Raw genomic sequence first — 18,874 nt, 5'->3', positions numbered from 1 at the left:
TAGGAGATAAAAGGCGTGGTTTCTTTGAAGAGCCCAAGGCTGTAGTGTGGCAATATCGAGCTTCTCATGTAAACTATAGAAAGCATTGTTGCATAGATGTACAGCAAACCAGTAAAGAAAAGCAGAAGGCTCACCTTATTTTGAAAAAGACTGCCTGAGGCCAGTGAAATTTCACTTGAATGTCAATTTTAGTTTTTTTGAGTGCTCATTTTCATAGATCCACTCTGTCATGTCATGCAAGGCAGGGACTGGTGTAGCTTTAGCTACTGCAGATGAGGGCATCTCATAAGGAAATGGGGCTGGCCTGTTAAGACTATCCTGACCAGCATGCACTATATGCAATTAAGAAATTGCTCCCTTCTCCGTCACCCCTCCTGCCTATACCTGCCTACCTTCCTCTTCAGCTAACTCCCCCATAACCTTTACAACTCTGTGCTTTTTCAAAACAATTTGGGCTGATTCCCCTCTCTTGACATGCTCGGTGACACACTCCCTGTCAAATTAACCTAGCCAGCATCTCCTAAAGATGAGTGCTAACCACAGTACCTGGTGAACAGACATGATAGACTCCACAACAAGCCTTACTCTTCCTGAACCACACCCAGGACGCTTGACTGTTGAGGTAGCAATGCCAAGCACCATGCTGCCCAAACTGGTTGCATTTAAACTGATTAGATCATGTTAGAAAAGTCTTCTTTTCCCATTTTATTTTGGAAAAGGGTACAGGAGTATTTTCATGTACACGTTGAAAAATAGTTGGCAGTCACCCTGTGTTCATTCCGGTAGTGGCTTGGTAACCGGTGTGATAGGATCTCACCATGGCTTAGGGCTCTGCTTTGCAGTTCCACCATGTGACCACAAGTCAGTAGAATGATTTTGTGCAGATCCTGTGATGCTTTTTAATTATGCTGAGGGAAACGGAAATCCCCAGCACCGCTGTTATTTCCTGGAAGTGTCGATTCCAAAGGTCTCTGCACTGGATCGGCACTCTAGTCCTGTCCCGAGCTGATCGGACTATTGGCTCTCTCAGCGGCTTAATGACTCTTTCAGCAGCTCGTACATGCGCTGGTCCTGTGCAGAGACAAGAGGGGCACGTCAAAGGTCAGGATCATTTTTTTTTAAAAAGAAAATTGTTCCAAAAAAAACTAACGTGCAAAACAAGTAAACCTTGCATTTACTTGTGTGCCTTTCAGTTCTTAAAGGTGTGCTATGTACTATTCTACATAAATATGTAAGTACCAGTACAAAGGGTCACCGAAGTAGACCACATGCATGCTGTCAAGTGTTTCAACAATCAATAATTAACTTATGCAGAATTCAGAACAGAAAAGAGAAGTTTGATCTCTTATGTGACAAGATTATCAAAGTGAGGGGCGCTCCACTCACAATTTAAGTCACATGGCACTAATGTAAATTAAAACTCAAAGATTCAATCAAGCCCTCAAACCCAGAAGGCTTTTAACAGAACACCACCGCTCAGAGGAAAAACCGGTTTTGAAGCTCGTGCTTCTGCTTCACAAGAGCTAGCAAGAGTATTGCAGCAGAGAATCAGAGGCAACTCAATATGGAGACAATACTGGGCAGCAAGAATGAAGAACCCTCTTCTACCTCGCTGTTGTCTGAAAGTTGAGCAGTACATCACAGGGGTGATTCCTTACTCTCAGAAACTGCAGCTCCCAAATTCAGCCCACAGTTTTTGTACTTTTAATCACACTTGAAACTGATATACCTATAAGAAGGTATTAGTTACATCGTATCCAATTGGGGGTCGTGGGGGAGATGGGTCCTCTCCCGGCAAACAATGGGTGCAGGCATGATTCACCCCGAATGGGATACCAGTCCATCGCAGGGCACACACGCACTTCCAAAGCCAATTAATCCCCCAGTATCTTAAGACTGCGGGAGGTAACCGGAGCACCCAGAGGAAACCCACGCACACACGGGGAGAACATACAGACTCCATGCAGACAGCGCCCCAGGTCCAGAACTGAACCAGGGCCCAAGTGCTGGGAGGCAGGAATGCTGACCACTGGGTCATTGTCCTGCCCCACTGTGTCAAAAAAGTTCATATTGCCACTGTCGCTGTTTTGAAACACATTCCTGACCCACGCTGTCGGGAGAAGGAAGGAGTACTGTACAGCACTTCCGGAGGGCCAATCCTTCTTACCACGGCATGTGGAATGCAAACCTTTCCAATAATCTGGGGTATGCGTTCATACCAAAACAAACATTTTACAAGTTTCACACTTCATAATTAGAGACAGGCAGGAACAGAAAGCAAAACTACCCAGCTAAAACAGCAAAACAATGCCAGATATTCAATGATAAGTGACAATGACAAAAAGTGTCTGAAGATAAAAGGAAGGGTGACTGGTTTTAAAAGAGTGGGTCCAGATTTGTTGTTGTAGAAGAAATCCTTCAAATATGCCCTGGGCTTCCATGCACACAATAAGCCCTTTCCTCACTCCACTGTAGCACATGATGATCCACAGGCTGATGGAACTCTGCGGTAGCGCATGTGCTGACTGTGTCACCCAGTAGGTGGTGCTCATGCCTCACATGAGCCTTTAAATAACAGTGACTCCTTTTACAGGGCACCATTCACAGGAAGGTGAGGGGAAATCAAAATTCTAAACAGCGAAGGAAACACTCAGTGAGGAAGGAGAAATCTATTGGATAGCATGTACATACTACACTTTGTACAAGAAGGCAAAGCCAGAACATTGTCAGAACGTGTGCCTTAAGCATGCAACATTTTCTTCCAACAAACATGTGATGACCAGTGACAGCATCTCCAAGAGTGTATTCTGTAAAATGATTTAGGTACACTGTTCGCTGGTTAGAGACATGTACAACCAACCTCCTTCACTAAGAAACCAGTAGCAGAAAGTTGTGTGTCTCCCATAGATACAAATGAGTGTGAATAATGACCGATCGTGAGAATCCAACCAATCTTCTACCTTGGACAGAAAGCTTGGTTCACAACGGCACCTCCGGAGAAAACGCCATACGTCACTGAAGACTATGAAAAGAAAAACGAGGACAGGTGTCTGCAGGTACAGATCCGCAGTCATGGCTTACCTTTTTCGATACGGATGGCTTCACCTTCTTGAGGGCGTCCTGGAAGTTCTGTCTGCTGACCCTGATGTCCACCACTGGAGCTGCAGGAGAAAGTCCATTAGGAACAGCCCTTTCAACCCATAACCCCCTCCTTCGCCTCAGATCCTGCAAGTGCGCAGCCACCTTCAGCTCCTGTCCAAACATCATTTCACACGTCTGCGCTGAATTCTTCAGTATCTTTAGCTTTCGATGCAGTAGGGGTGCCTAAAGGGAGCATCCATTCATTTTTAACAGGGAATTTAAAGCGGTCAACATTTTTCCTGCACCAGGAAAGGTGCTTTATCAATATCAGCCAAAGGAGCTTCGAACAAGGCACCCTCTTCTCACGCCTTTTATATTCCCGGACGTGTAGAACAGGACGCCAAGCTGTTAAGGAACGGCGGAGGCGATTTCCCCTCCTGGGCCGACTCATTGTACCGCCAGGAAAAGAGACGGGGGCAGGAAGGAAACCCGTCGTGTGTCCGCTCTGGCGAGGCGGCGGCGGCGGCGCACTCACCAGCAGCAGAGGGGCGGGGGGGCAGGTGGACCCGCAGCGCGTTGATGGAGGCCTCCCTCACCAGCGCGGACAGATCAGCCCCCCTGCACAAACACACACACGCACACACGCAGAGTCAAGCCCGTCCGGCGAACCCCAGCACGGCCGCGGAGGATGACCAGCGGGCTACAGCGTCCTCGTCCACACGTCGGGCGAGACGCGACGAATTCGGGGAGCTTAAAGGCAGACAGGCGGAAGGGCCAGGCTGTACGTTTCTAACCATCGCCTGCTTATTCGATTAATCGGGGGGAAAAAAGATGAACTGTGACCACGTGCTCGGGAAAAACAAAACTGCTTTGTGTGGAAAGGGCTGACGTTTCACAAGACAAACGGCACTCTGTGTAAGCAGCAGCTTCGAACAATGACTGATCTATTCCTAGCTGACACACTGCTTTTTACCACGCGAGTCGTGTTTCATGCCCTTGCACTTATTGAACGGGGCTGCTTCGTGGCTTTCCATCTCGCACGAGAAGACTGGCATTCGTTTTCCGGTTTTCCCCACGCAACAGAAAATAATTTAATCCCAGACGTACGTGAAGCAATCGCAGCGCTCGTCGGAGGCGATCTCCTCTAGGCTTACATCCTCTTCAAGCAGAGGCCTCTTCCCACCCTGGCAGAAAACAAGCAGCACTGAGAACTGTGACCATACTCGCCCCTTTACATTTTAAGAAGTGTTTGTCATGTGCATGATGCCACTGTGTGCAGCTGAGCGATTTTTCTTGTCTCCCATATAAGAGATCTTTTTAACCAACTTGTTTTCAGGAGATGTCTTTGATCTCCACATACTGTCATTCCAAAAACACTCCATCTAAACGGAATGTATTCCAGTCTGAACTCTGCAATGAAGTCAGGTGCTGGCGTACATCAGGCTGATGTGGTTACAGTGCATCATGAGGCACAGAGGTCTGGTCCAATCTACACATGCTCCAACAATTCCAAATTCTCTCTAGAAAGCGCGGCCGAGAATGCGATTGACACACATGGCACTGAAATGCATAGGAAGCGAGCCCTCTGCAGGGCAGCTCAGGAACTGCGGGTTTAGCTGCAGCAGGCGGTGTCCAGTGGCGAGTCCCAGCCAGCGCGCCTCGCCCAGCGCGCCTCGGCCTGACCCCCCCAGCGCAGGCCAACGGGTCTCACCTTTGTGATCGTCTGCAGGATGGCGAGCCGGTCCGCAGCGGGCGGCAGGCCCACGTACAGCGTCTTGTCCAGGCGACCTGGCCGAAGGACCGCGGGGTCAATGATATCTGTCACAGCAAAGCAAAAAAAAAACGACTTATTTCTGGGACACCATAACCCGAGTAGTGCATTGACTTCATCCGAGATATTCTGCCACGCGTGAATTATGGAAATGAGCATTCATCAGTTCTCGCCATGTTACAACGGTGGGGGCAGGCATCCGACGCGTCTTCTTTTTCAGCTTCTAGCGTAATTAAATTCAAAGCTAGCAGCCGCAAACAGGCAATTCCGTCAGTAGGGCTCATCACTGTGACCAACGAAGCTGACGAAGAAATGATGGCTGTGTGAAGAGTATATGGTCACCATGAATCATGGCAACACTATGAAGTGAATTATGAATTACTTGATGGGTAAGTATGAACCCTGTGATTAACAATGTATGTATATATAGGTATGCATATAACTGACATATTTAAAACGTCTGTTCTCTTAGACATCAACATATTTCAGATTACATGCATTGCCAAATAAAAATGCACCGTTTTCATCTTCCGTTTGTGAATGCGCCAATATTTTCAGAAAACAAATGTCTTCATTAACACTTATTAGGTGTTTACCCTGAAGTCAAGCAGTGTGGAAGCAGATTTTTATTACAAGAGAGTTAAAACTTGGTTTTAAGAGTTCTTTGATAATGTATCTTTTGCTTATTCTGCACAGTGGGTTGTGCTCAATTTGTTGATAAGGGTGTTCTAATCAAGCGTGTGGCTAAAGTCATCCCTAAATGAGGGTTCAAAGTCCAGAAGTCAACCACCGCAATAAAACTAGGCATCTTTTAGATTAATCAAATATAATCACAAGATCTTACAAAACTGGACTCCAAAGTATCTTATAAAAAGGAGGAACGAGCAGCTGACAAGATGACAAAACCCAGCTCGCACACCCCTTTTCCACTGGCGCACCGCAGGTATGAGCGCTCGGAATGGTAGCGGTCCAAATGGCTTCCACGGGCCGGTTCAGATACCAGCCAGAACCAGCCTGCGAAACTGCAGCCTCCCATTTGGTACCATTGGAAGTGGGCCAGGGCAGGAGGTTAACAGCTGCTGTCCTTGCACTTCTTCAGTCCAGTAGAGCAGGGAGAACATAAAATCAGCCCTGGTCTGCTGAAGAAGTGCATTCAAGAAGAGCTGGGACCTGCGATCTGAATTGGAAAAGCTTATGCTCACATCTGTCAGGGAATTAACTAAATTGCTTTGGAAAAAAAAAAGTGTATTCGTGTGCTATCAGCAGGTCACTACAAGATGGTTTTCTTCCTGGCCGCACGGCCTGTACCCCGGCTCAGGATGAGGCGTGGACAAACACCCGAGCCGGAGGTGCAAGGTCCACATCTTCTCGGCTCGGGCGCGCCCGTGGAAAGGCGGTTTTGCAGTGTCCGGTTGCTCACCTGGCCTGTTGGTGGCAGCCATGATGAAGACCTGCTTGCGTGCCTCCAAACCGTCCATCTCCGTGAGCAGCTGGTTGACAACGCGCACGCTGGCGCCGGACTGACAGCAGTACCAGGGGCACGGCGAGGAAGAGCACAGGAACACAGGAAGAGGCAGGGGGAGGCCGTGAGGCACATCAGTCTTGCACATTAACAGTTTGACACAAAAAAACACACCCTTTTCGTACCCGACAGAAACAAACCTCTATTCATGATACAGCTGGTAACTATTTTTTTACATTCCCTTAATCCTATGTAGCCCCACTAAAGCCACCAGCTTCTAAATCCTAAGAAATGACTGGAATGCCATCTAAATACCCCCTGTGTTCCCATCACCCTCTTGCCGGAGCCCTGTCCTGCGCTTGCCAGTGACCAGACTTTCAGAAAAGCACAAGCCCCCGTGTGGGGGACTGACCTCGTGGTCGGAGCGGCGCGGACAAAGGGCGTCTATTTCGTCAAAGAAGATGACGCAGGGGGCGGAGTTCCTCCCTCTCTGGAACACCTGGCGGACGGCACGCTCGCTCTCGCCCACGTACTGGAGGGACAGACGCACACAGCGAGACGCACAGAAGGGGGGTGAGAACGGGCTCCGAGACAGTCATGCCACTAAACAGGGCTGATGTCAGCATGCAGCCGCCCTGCTATCTAGAAAATGTTATCTTTTACAACATGTTGGAAACGCTTCCTGTAAGCATCACATTTTTATTACCCAGTTGGCTCTTTTGCTCAATAGCTGAGTAAACCGTTTACCTATTGTCCCTCTTAATAAAAGTGAAGTGCCGAGAGGCCTCCTTTCTTCCCCTCAGACCAGCAGCACTTTATTCTGTATCCAGGGTGGAGCAGAGAGTCCCGCAGAGATGCACAAGGGAAGCTCATGGAGGGGCAGAAGCACAGAGCCCCTGTGATCCCTGTAAGAGCCACCCTGCTCGCTCCCCATCTGGGAAACAGCGTCAGCTTTTCAGAACACATCAACGTCTCGCACTGAACTGAGCTATTTATCTGCTCTAGCTAACAGGAAGGTCTCTGCGTGTTGTGCTTTTTAAAATTCATAGCTAACGTTTTAAAAAATATTATCAATTCTATTGGAGCGACCTTTAACTTACACAACGAACTTAAATTATGAACATTTCTTTTGATCAACTATGTGTATTAAGGTTAACAACTGTAATACTGTATGTTAAATTATTCACAGTTGGGACTGAAGGTCGAGGCCAAAACAACACATCCTACTCCTATCAGCTTCTCCTGAAGTATGCTACACTGAACCCAAACTGATCCTGGACTTTCAAAAACTACATTTTCCAGCTTCAATTAATGTCTCACACCTTAGACTGAATGCACCTCCTGATAGAAATGGTGTAATTTTGTTATTCTGTTTGGGATCTCTCTCATGGGGCTTTGTCAGTCTGATTTTTTCCCTCTATGATGGGCCACAATTGGCCCTGGTGCTATGCAAAACCGAAGGAAACAGAAAGGAAAAACTATCTCTGGGAGCTGTATCACACCAACCCCCTCTAGGATGTAAGAAGTATAAGAGTTAAGTAAAAATACTTTCCCCAGCATTCAATTCCTTTTTTATTTTTGTCTTAACTACCCAAGACAATCCCACATTTTTTTATTTCCAATTTTAAAAACTCTTAAACTACATGATCATTTGATTTGATTAAGGACAAACCTGCATGTTTGTGTTGCAGTGCCAGCAGCTCACTGACACCACAAAGATCACGTGAATCCTGATCAAGAGACAGTTTTGGGGTACTGGTCAACAGCTGGCACTCACTTGCAGAAGCTTAAAACAATGTCTTTCTGTTCTAGTAATCTTGTAGGTAAACAAAAACACCTGATTTAATCTACAGGGATACAGGCCCACATTTTTTTTTAGAAGTTTAAACTCTAGAGGAAATAGAGAGGACATGCATTTCTGTTATGACTGTGTAACATACTCACCATGTTTAACAATTCAGGGCCCTTGACAGAAATGAAGTTCAGACCAGACTCATTGGCAACTGCCTGGCAAGCAAAATATAGACATGATTGACCACAGGGCAAAGCCAAGTTTCAAGTTTGACTCAGTCAACTGTCTATAATAAGAGTGGGTGATATTTACAAAACATGAACAGGACTCTTTCATGTCTGATTACTTGTATGTTTCCATTTTAATGAAGCAAGAAGTGTAGAGATGTAAAGGAGTCCTTCGGAACGTGTTGTATAATTGACAACAACAGGAAGCGCTGTGTCTGTCGGACCCGGTTCAAGCGGCAGCAGGCGTGGAGTCAGATGTGAAAGGAGTTACCTTGGCCAGCAGGGTCTTGCCACAGCCCGGCGGTCCGGCCAGCAGGACGCCCGCGGGGGCACTGAGGCCCAGGGCTCTGAACTGCTCCGGGTTGCGCACTGGGGCCTGCAGGACAGCACACAGCATGATTTAAGGTTATGCAGGTGTATCACAGGCAGTGTGGTTGCTGACACAACAGCCTCACAGCTCAAAAAGGGTCCTGGGTTTATTCCCAACTTGTCTGGGAGCAGATTTTTCTCCCTGTGATCATGAGAGTTCCCGTTTCCCATCTCCCTGTGGCGTGCCAGTTAGGTCTGATCTTCTGCTCTGAAGTGTTCAATCAAGAGTGTTTTTTAAAAGAGAATTAATACTCTGGGTATTTGTTCCCAGGGCGAACAGCACTGGCTATGCAACTACAGAGAAACAGAATCAAGTAAGCTCAGCGAGACAGGCTCCCTCACGATCCCCCTGATGTCGTCCTACATCCACAGAGCGCAGTGCATCCGAGTCGGCGACCTGAGGCCCTGAGCACAGCCTACTCCCGGTGGGCTCAGTGAAGAACCACAAGCAGGATCACGAGCTTTACCAGGATGGCCATGGTGAGCTCCTCGCGCACGTCCTGCAGCGCTCCGATATCGGCCCAGGTGACGTCGGGCACGGTCGCGAAGCCCTCTCTCTTGGCGGAGGGCTGCACGGAGGACAGCGAGGCCCTGAAGTCGTCCATCTCGATCGTCAGCTGGCCCAGCTGCTCCTCGCTCAGCACACTGTCACTCTTCAGCAGAGCCAGGAGCCGGCACAGCTCTGCCTGGTGACGCATCACAGAGAGGAGGGGGGCAGGGCAAGGGAGACGGAGTGTGAGAACCACATGTCGCCCCCCTCTGCTGCTGCAGCTACAACTTTTAAGCCTCACAGGAAAATAAATGCACACAGATGTTACCCCCCCACAATAAAGATCTAAACATATACATTGGCAAAAACACTAATAACCAGATCACTATGGAAGCTTCAACTTTATCAGTCCTGGAAGATGTGGGACCCCCCAGTCTTGGATGTGCTAAAATCCTAATCTATTGGAATGGTGTATGCCTTTGTTAGCTTTGAAAGGTATAGATGATACAGCACCACCATTCATGTATACTGCACAGTTCTCAAATGAACGCTTTGAGTTTTGTAAACACAATTTAGTCATGAATGTTAAGGATCTATCAAGAAGGTGATCATACCCTTGGAAAAGTCTAGTAGCCCAACTATACACCAGAGTGTCCTGATCACAGGTGTCCTTCCCTTATCACTCTCCATACCCATCTTGAGGGTGATCTATCATGGTGAGCTGGACACAGGAGTCTCTTCTGACTGTAACCGGGAGGGTACGCTCACCTCTGCTGACATGTCCTTGTGCTGAGGCTGCACGCTTGCCCCCTCGGTACAGCTGCCGTCTGCCTGCCCCTGTCCCTCTGCCTCCTGTGTCGGCTTGTCCCCGTCCTGCATCTCAATCAGGATCCGGTTGATGGCGGTCATAGCTGCCTCCCTGCACAGGGCCATCAGGTCCGCGCCCACGTAGCCCGGGGTGAGGTGAGCCAGGGCCTGCAGGTCAAAGGCCTCTGGGAGCCTGAGCTTCCGGCACAGAGTCTGCAGAATCCTGGAGACGGGCAGAGCCACAGAACAGCGCGATGAACACGGCAGTGACAGCGGAAGGGAACGAGAGAAAAAAATAAAGAAATACAACAGAGAAAAAAAAATAAGAAGGAAAGGAACAGAGGAACACGCTTGAAAAAGACAGAAGCCAGAAATAAGCAGCATGGCAAAAACAGACAAGAAAAACCAAAAACACAGGGTGGGAAAAGAAAAGAAGGCAAAGAAAATTTAAAGAAACGGATAAAGTTAAAAGGCGTGGCCAATGCAAAACAGGAAGAGGGGAACAAGATAAAAAAGACTGCCCGCCTTGGGCACAGCGTCCTGCCGTCACCTGAGCCTGGCTCCCTCGTCTGGGATTCCCAGGCAGATCTCCTTGTCGAAGCGCCCCGCTCGGCGCAGGGCAGGGTCCAGGGAGTCGGGGCGGTTCGTGGCGCCGATGACCAGGACCTGCGCCGGGACTGACAGGCTCCCGAGATCTGTCGGGGGTGGGAGTTAAAGGCCGAGGGGCTCAGTGAGGGGTGACGCGCTCGAGTCGGAAGGTCAGGGCACGGCGGCTCAGCGGCTCAGGATCCTACCATCCATGCAGGTGAGCAGCTGGGCCACAATCCTGCGCTCCATGTCCTTGGACGCCACCTCTCTCTTTGGGGTGATGGCGTCGATCTCGTCGATGAACAGGATACAGGGTGCGCTGCTCTGGAAGAGCAATCACGAGACGGGCACTGTCCCTCAGGTTGCTTAACAATACACAAACACGGTGAAGAACCGAATCCGAAGGAAGAAACAGAGCGGAAACACTGAATGACCCGAAGGCTAAAGAAAGCACTTGTTTCAAAAAGAGCTGAAAATACAATACAATAAACTATAATAACAACTCTTAAGGATTAGGTAACTATATTTGTTTTTTATAGGTTGTAGGTAGATTAAATCTATAGTAAGATACAGGCCTCAACTGTATGTTTCGAATGTATCTCAAGTTAATTATTTTAATCCTTATGGATTTTAATTACCCCAAGTCATTTTGCTATAAGGTTACATTTAACCTAAACTTATAAGGGGACCCTTTGTGCTATCTTTGGTAAGCTACGAGTGAAACACACTCAGTCTCACTTACTGTATGGTCCCAAACTCAACTCTATACCATTAAGTCTTAGGGGAAAGGCTTCCCACTGATTTGCATGTGCTGATTTTACACCCTAACAGTCCCGAACCCTTAACATTTACAATGCTTTATGAGGAAAAATACCCCTTTATACATTGTGACTGTCTGGTTCCTAACCCTGACATACAGTCTGTACCCAGGTGACCTGGAAGAGCAGTTACGAGGCCTGTGAGTCCATTCAGGAGAGAAAAAGGAAGTGCAGACTTCTCTGACCATTCCAATTGCCCACACGCCACTCGTCTTTTACTGTGGCGCAGTCAAGACGACCCGTGATCAGATCGTGAAGCTTGGCACTGGGAGGACGCTCACCACAGCCTGGTCGAAGAGGTCCCGCAGTTTCTGCTCCGACTCCCCCGACACGCCCGACACCAGCTCTGGGGCAGACACCTTCAGCAGGGGCAGCTCCAGCTCCTGGAGAGCACAGCACAGTCATCTCCACCCCCTGAGCAAAAACAAGCTGGACCCGGAGCCCGAGTCCTGTGCCGAATGGGCGGCTCCTGCTGGTGGCCCTGGAGCAACGCTGTCCTTGGGTTTTTTCTTCAGTCGAATTCTTAATCAGATTCCAGTTTTCTGTGCTGGGGGTGTTTCTAAATAGCGGATTTGTCATTTCTGAGGTTCGGAACTGCCCTCATTAGGGCATTTTGGCTGAAATGTAACCAACCAAAAAAAGCTTATTTTAGGAATTTCCCACCCTAGTTTGTTCATCAATTCCTTAACTAGTAAAGGCTGTTTAGCCATTAACAATAAGCAAATAGAGGAGAAGCTGCCTGTAGTTGCTGGAAACAGTACCTCGTATTGTTTTTTTGACACTCAGGTGTAAACTGAGAAAATAAGAGCCTAAACAAGCAAGGGGCTCAATTAAGTCCTCAATCGGCACTAGAGATTTTCTAGCTCAGCCGGAATGAAAAGCAGCAGACACTCTGTTCCTGCAGGATGGGGCTGGGAACCACTGTAGTAGACAGCAAGCATATCGTTACCAGTGCACTTAGCGTGACACTCCCTTCTGAGCCTCTCGGGCCTGGTAATTGCTGTGTGGAGTCGGACCCTTACTGCTGTGCACCACATCAAACAGCACGGGAGAGGGAGCTGGCACACTGCGCAACCCCTGGACCGAAAGGGCTCGCTGTGGTCCTCGCAGGACCAGCCATGGAAGAAGCCCACACGCGTCCTGCCAGTCACAGAGAACAGTGAGCTGAGGCCCTGAGCACAGCCTACTCCCGGTGGGCTCGGTGAAGAACCAGACCCCAGGATCACGAGCTCTACCCGGATGGCCATGGTGAGCTCCTCGCGCACGTCCTGCAGCGCTGCGACATCGGCCCAGAGGACCGGTCAGGGCGAGGGCGCCCGGGGGAGTGAGAAGCCAGCAGCGGGCCCGGGCCGCGTGCGGCAGGCGCTCACCCCGGCGATGGCCTGCGCCAGCAGGGTCTTCCCGCAGCCCGGCGGCCCGTGGAGGAGGAAGCCCCGGGGGGGCACCACGCCCAGCTGCTGGTACACCTCGGGGTGACGCATGTGGATCAGCATCTTGCACACCTCCTGCAACACAGCGGGACCGCAGTCAAGACCCAGCCTTCCGGATTTCACACAGTTTATTATTATTATTATTATTATTATTATTATTATTATCAGTGGTAGTGGACAGGTAGTGGTTGTATCACACGCGTCGCACACGGGGAAGGAGAGCTCGGACCGGAATGCTTTTGTCACTGCTGTTACTTCTGGCATGACCTTTGTCACGCAAGCAAGACGGGCAGCAAGGTCCTCCTCTCATTTGTGATCCTTTATGTTGTTTCGGGACACAAACAGAACCAATCAGGGAAATGTAAGGAGAGGCATTAAAAGCATAACTAATGGCACAGCTTCTGACATCTATCCAGGAGGCAAAACAAACAGCAACAGAATTAGTACGAAGCTTTTAACCTCCTCTCAGCTCAAAACTGATGACTCACTGACCTGCAGATGAAAGACCTTTTCACCAGCTCGTCTATAAGCTCACCTTTAACATTTCTTCATTGCCTCCTACATCTTCAAATTTCACAGTGGAGAACTGGAGGTCTGGGGATTTACTCTTGACTAAAAAAACAGAAATGATCTGGGTCAAAGGGAATGCATTCCTTCTTATTTTGATAATTTATAAATGTTATGTTTCTAAATCAAAAATAAACTATTGAGCTCTCTATTTAGAAGCATACACGAGAGTTTTTTAATTCCTTCCAGGACAGGCTGTGATGATGTGATGATTGGTTTAATGTAGTACAGCCTTCTCCGTTTACAGCACAGGACATGGTGCAGCCTTTACCTTAATTATTGAAGACGGAAGGTATTGCATGTTATCTCAGAGCACAGCCAGAAATGAAGAATCTGCTGTAATGGATTCATGCAGATGGATCTGCAGGGGTTCATTTTACTACCCTTTTAAAAAGAATGGACTCCTTTGAAGCAAGGAGGCATTAAGAAATTAACTGCCACAACAGCATCACAAATCTGTGGCCCTCTTTTAGGCAGTTAAGAAATTAACAATACGACAGTCACCAAACTATAATAACAGCATTACTGCAACACATTTAATTAACTTACAAATAACTCACATACTACAAAAAAAAACAAGAAAACAGTGACAGGTCTATTAATTCCTGGGCACTGATGAACCGCTGTCTTTTACCTTTCTTGCCCATTATGCTGGACTCAATCTCCCCATCTGTTCCCTGGGGTTCCCCCTCTTTTCTTCGCTTTCCTTTCTTCAGGGAGGCTTTCCTCCGTTTCTTTCCCGACTCCAGGACAGAGACATCCGGGGGCTTTTGCGTTAGACAGAAAAGGTAAACCCGTACACATACAGAAACACACATTTGTTCGAGCGGACAAAAAAAAAAACTGCTGGAGCTACTATCAGCCTGCTTACTGGGGTTATAAAACACCCTGCTGCACAAAGCATCAGATACTGTTGCACAAGCCTGGACCCAACAGGGACTTCATCAACATCCTTGTATATTACTCAGGTGAGTCTCAGGGCTGCAGGCTTGTCTGGCTCTATGTACAGATGTACTGGCACTGGCATTGGGGGTCTCACCTCTTGTAGAGACCCGAAGTCTTATAGATCCTGGTCGAAGAAGAGATTCTGTCCTACAGTGAGGAGAGCTGAAGCATGAATCTAATTCCTCTCACTTGCACCAATGACGTAGGCAAGGCTAGGGTTTTTCTCCCTCACTCTCAGGTGTCACCCCCCCCCAACACACAAACAAAGTTTCTGGAACCCGTCCCGGTCCGTGTGGAAGAGCGAGGGTCTGCGCCCCGAAAGGCCGATGCTGTTCCACAGGCCTCACTGAGCAGCCTTACCCCCGGGGTGCTGGTCTCCTGGACGTCTTCACACAGGTCGATCAGAACGCTCTCGCTGGGGGCTGTGTCGATGAACCAGCCGCCGCGGGACACCCTGGTGCCGAGGGGGGTGCTGTCCGGGGTGGGCATGGGAGCAGGGCTGTCTCCCGCCAGCTCCCTGGACACCGGAGTGCCACGCTCTGGAGTGCCCTTCCGGTACAGAGACAGCAGAGAGCTGTTCATGTGGTTGGCGGGCTGTAGGGACAACAGCGAAAACAACCCTCAGAGCTGCAAGAGCTGGCCAACATCACTCACACCTCTACAAAGTCCACTCTTCATGAAGGAAGTAATATTATCATAAGAAAGAAGTACTCCTTCGCAGCTCATTACCGAAAAAGAACAACAATGCATTAATCAGATGTAACAAGTTCTTCATGGAACTGGCAAACAGGTGATTAAACAACCAGCAAAAAACATCAACAGATTCTAATTAAAGTACCGGGTGTTCAAGCTGATCATCTTCAGTATCAGTTGTGTCATCCGTGAAGCTCTTGTCCTCCCTGTTGGAGAATAAAATCAGCCTTTATACACGGCCCTGAAGCACAATCAGAAATCTCTTAACAAATTGGATTGAATTATCAGGCGATTTTGATAAGAATACTTGCAGAGGAGAAATGCAGTAAAGTCTACAGCAGGAAGCTTTCAAAATTGATTCATTTAATTTGGAAAGCTCCTTTCAAGCCAGTTATTTCAAAGTGATGAAAAATGTCCTTAACAAATGAACTACACAAATCAGATCACTACCCAATCTTAAAATTCATAGGAAAGTCTTGGCATCATTATCAACAGAAGCCTACATTTTCAGATTAAGTAGTTAATCAATGGATGAAAAGATGATATCATACCCATCGGCTTGCTGGCTGTGCCTGGCTCTCTTTGCCAGATGCTCGTTCTCTAGGGCTGTGATGTCTGTCTCATTACATATTGCAGCATACACTACAAAGACACGGAATCCCATTGTAGTTAATACAGATACGGAAACGTTAGCCTCAAGCTTTTGAAGGGCTGACCTCTGCTGCTCTGACGAAGAAATCACATCCCAATATCAATCCCAAAACAGAAAAAGATTTTAGAAGAACATCTTTCATTTATTCCAGTCAGTGAGCAACTCTAGCCCTGGAGATTTTCACTTTTTAATTTAAAAAAATGGTCATGATTGAGTGAAAGTATTGATTTGTAACCCCTTTTCTGAATTCAGGACTTCGTCGCGCTGTCTCCTTCATGCGTGTCATTTATAGGATATACAGTGAGTACAACTCTTGTTTCAGCTAGATTTTAAAATGTTCTCCTACAGCTTCCCAAACCACTTTTCCAAGGCCGTGATGCGCAGACGCGGGTGAAAGTGACTGTGTCAAACTCTCGGCGCTGCGTGGGACTGGCTCAAGTCACTGAAGTCAATGATTCAGAGCAGAGCCCACACGCAGCGCCCACCACAGGTCTCACGCCAATTCCCAATCACGATACAAACTCTGGACAGATTCGGCAGGACGACTCCTTTCACTAAGGTGAGTGAAGCGCTGCTTCAGTTTTGTCAATCGTGCTGAAGTAAGCGCAGGCAGGAAGAGGCGCACACGCCGACAACCGGGACTCACCCTTCTCAATCTGGATCCGGAACGCGTTTCTTTTCCGCCGCCCATACTCTGTGCTAGAAAAGACGCAGAAAGAAGACAGACGTGACCCCGCGGCTCGGATGGCAGGAGCAGCCGACGGCGCAGGAGGAGAGCGGCGGTCTCACCTGTACATCCTCTGCAGCTCCGCCGCCGCGGCCGCCAGGTCAACATAGGGACTCCCGCGACTGCTCAAGTACTGACGGGCGGACAGGGGTGACAGAGCGTGGCGTTAGAAACGGACATTTACACTTACTGTTCTATTCAACAGCCATATTACACAGCATGTGAACTATCCTGTGACATTAGAACAGAAATATACTGACAGTAAACACGGCACGTATTCGAAGCACTTCCTTCTGCTGTAGTTCTTATAGTTTGGGATTAAATAGAATGTATCGTTATTTCTGTACAGTACGTGTGATTTTGCGTAGCTTCTTTTTTTTCGGATGAACGGCCAAGGTGAGAAAAACTACTCTGCTCACGCTCGTCAAACGAATCGCATTTTCACATGCTAATCAACATCCAGCCTCCAGCATGATCAGTTCCCAAAACCTGAAATCGCGTTTGCCTACACGAAGCTGGCCCTAAAATTGATTTAACTTTTTTTTTCTGCCGTATCGTACCTCCTTCACTCTCTGTTTGAGTCTGTTATCAACAAAATACCCCCCTCTGTTCTTCATTTTCCTCTCACGCCTTGCTCGGAGCACCGAGGAAACCCCTCTTTCACAAATTCTGATCCCGCAAGAGCTGTTTTCTCGGCTTCGGTGCTTCTGACAGCTATTTCGTCACGTTTTCGTAGCTTCCTTACGTCCCATTACTGCAGGAAAATGGAAAATACGGCTTCCAACCCTTCGTGCCTACACCATAAACACCCCTAAAACAGTTGTTAAACTGCACAGTTGATCTTTAAAAAGGCCGGTCGCTTCGGATACAGAGCAGCTCGCTTTCCTCGTGGAACTCGGCAATCTGTTGATCGCTGTCCAAAACGATGCCTATTAGAAAATGTACGAATGGCAAATAAAGTTAAGTCAGTATCTTTTTTAATAATCAAATTTATATAATTTATATTTAATTTTCAATTTCTTACAGAGTTAGCTGAAATCTAATCTTTGTTTGGAAGATTTCTTAATATATTTCTATCCGGCATCCAGACAGAGAACCCTAACCACTAGGACCCAGTCTACTCGTTTGTGATTGGTCTATATTAACACGTCATTTCGAGCGAGGCGGGTGTTTGGTGTAATCTATTTTTTTTAATAGAACAACGAGAAAATTGAGGCATCTATTGAAGCAATAACACAACTGTTACAAAAAAAAGATTGTACACGTAGTAATCCTACGTGTTTATGTAGTATTTTTGTTCATTGAAAATTAAATAGGTATATTTTAAAAACGGTACATAAACATAAAATAACTCCCCTTTAACATTTTGACAAGATTAGAAAGTTATGATGACTATCTGACAGATTAAAACCACTAAACAGGTGATGCAAACAAATAGACATCGCTTTAGGAATAAATCTGAGTGAAGAAGATGAGTAGAATTGTTTCGTTTACATAAATTAACTGGAAATAAGAGGAAACCAGGAGCAAAAACTAGTTATTTTACAAAATGGAGCTTTATGTCCTTTTCCAAGGTTAAGGAGAAGAAACAGTGAGAAAACCAATTACTTTTGAGTTGTTATGCATCACTAATATTAATTGTATTGAACACTGGAAAATGTAATCTGTAGTGTGGATTGCACAATACACAAGCAATTATAACTCTCAGTGACAGAGGTGGTTTTTCCAATAATAAGTGTTCAGCCTAATGTCATTACAGGAACCTGATGAAATGGAAACGAAAGTTTATCTCCACTACAGTACCAAAGAAAAAGACAAATTAGTTTTAACAACACTGATATTCACAGTTTAAAAAGCGAAATTACAACAGGTCACTTACATCCCCATTAATCTGTAAATCTTTAATACTACACCCAAAACAAGGGAGGACACATTTAAATTTACAGAGTACAGCTTTCCAGGAAAACAAGCAGGATAGATGGTATTGGTAATGGGACTATAGTTTATGCCAGAAAGAGCTGGCAATCAATGTGGTTTAAATTAAAACAAATTCTGAGGGATTAACATTTTCATGTTAGACCACCCCATACAGACAAGGACGCAAGTTTCTTCTGTATACTGAGGTATGGAGTTCTAATCCAAAGAGCATTAGAACTGTGAAGTCTGAACTGGTATTTTGTTTTGGACATGGGGTACATGACTCATCACTAACATACAGCTGACCTAACCACAAACACATCTGATGCAACCCAGGGGTTTGTAAAAGAAAAAGCAGAAAATCTTAGACTGGTCAAGTCTATCTTCTGATTCATATCCAACTGGTCTTGCATTTTACGTGAAGAAATGGGAAATTAAGTCAGCACTTCACAAAAAGCCAATATGTCAAAGTAGCTGCAGGAAAGCATCTCACAAGATTATACAAACAGTGCAGGACTTCAAGTCCTTCACAACGATA

General features: G+C 47.1%; 1 protein-coding gene across 1 annotated transcript; it reads right to left on the bottom strand.

Annotated features, from left to right (window-relative positions):
- Positions 1 to 690: 690 nt before the first annotated feature.
- nvl (nuclear VCP like) lies at positions 691 to 17,309 on the bottom strand. The gene is made up of 23 exons (XM_069179987.1): positions 16,980 to 17,309; positions 16,482 to 16,552; positions 16,339 to 16,391; positions 15,592 to 15,682; positions 15,186 to 15,246; positions 14,708 to 14,941; positions 14,037 to 14,169; positions 13,371 to 13,447; positions 12,776 to 12,910; positions 11,687 to 11,788; positions 10,794 to 10,911; positions 10,550 to 10,694; positions 9,961 to 10,222; positions 9,170 to 9,388; positions 8,605 to 8,709; positions 8,259 to 8,321; positions 6,727 to 6,846; positions 6,273 to 6,372; positions 4,793 to 4,899; positions 4,189 to 4,265; positions 3,617 to 3,699; positions 3,082 to 3,161; positions 691 to 1,071 (listed from the first exon to the last, which is right to left on the bottom strand). The coding sequence occupies exons 1-23, from the start codon at positions 17,034 to 17,036 to the stop codon at positions 1,027 to 1,029; spliced, it is 2,538 nt and encodes an 845-aa protein (XP_069036088.1). The 5' UTR covers positions 17,037 to 17,309; the 3' UTR covers positions 691 to 1,026.
- Positions 17,310 to 18,874: the final 1,565 nt, after the last annotated feature.

Source organism: Lepisosteus oculatus, chromosome 17 (assembly GCF_040954835.1).
Source record: "Lepisosteus oculatus isolate fLepOcu1 chromosome 17, fLepOcu1.hap2, whole genome shotgun sequence".
Taxonomy (NCBI): Eukaryota; Metazoa; Chordata; class Actinopteri; order Semionotiformes; family Lepisosteidae; genus Lepisosteus; species Lepisosteus oculatus.
Note: the sequence above shows the minus strand (reverse complement) of the source record. Positions and strands in the feature narration are given on the sequence as shown.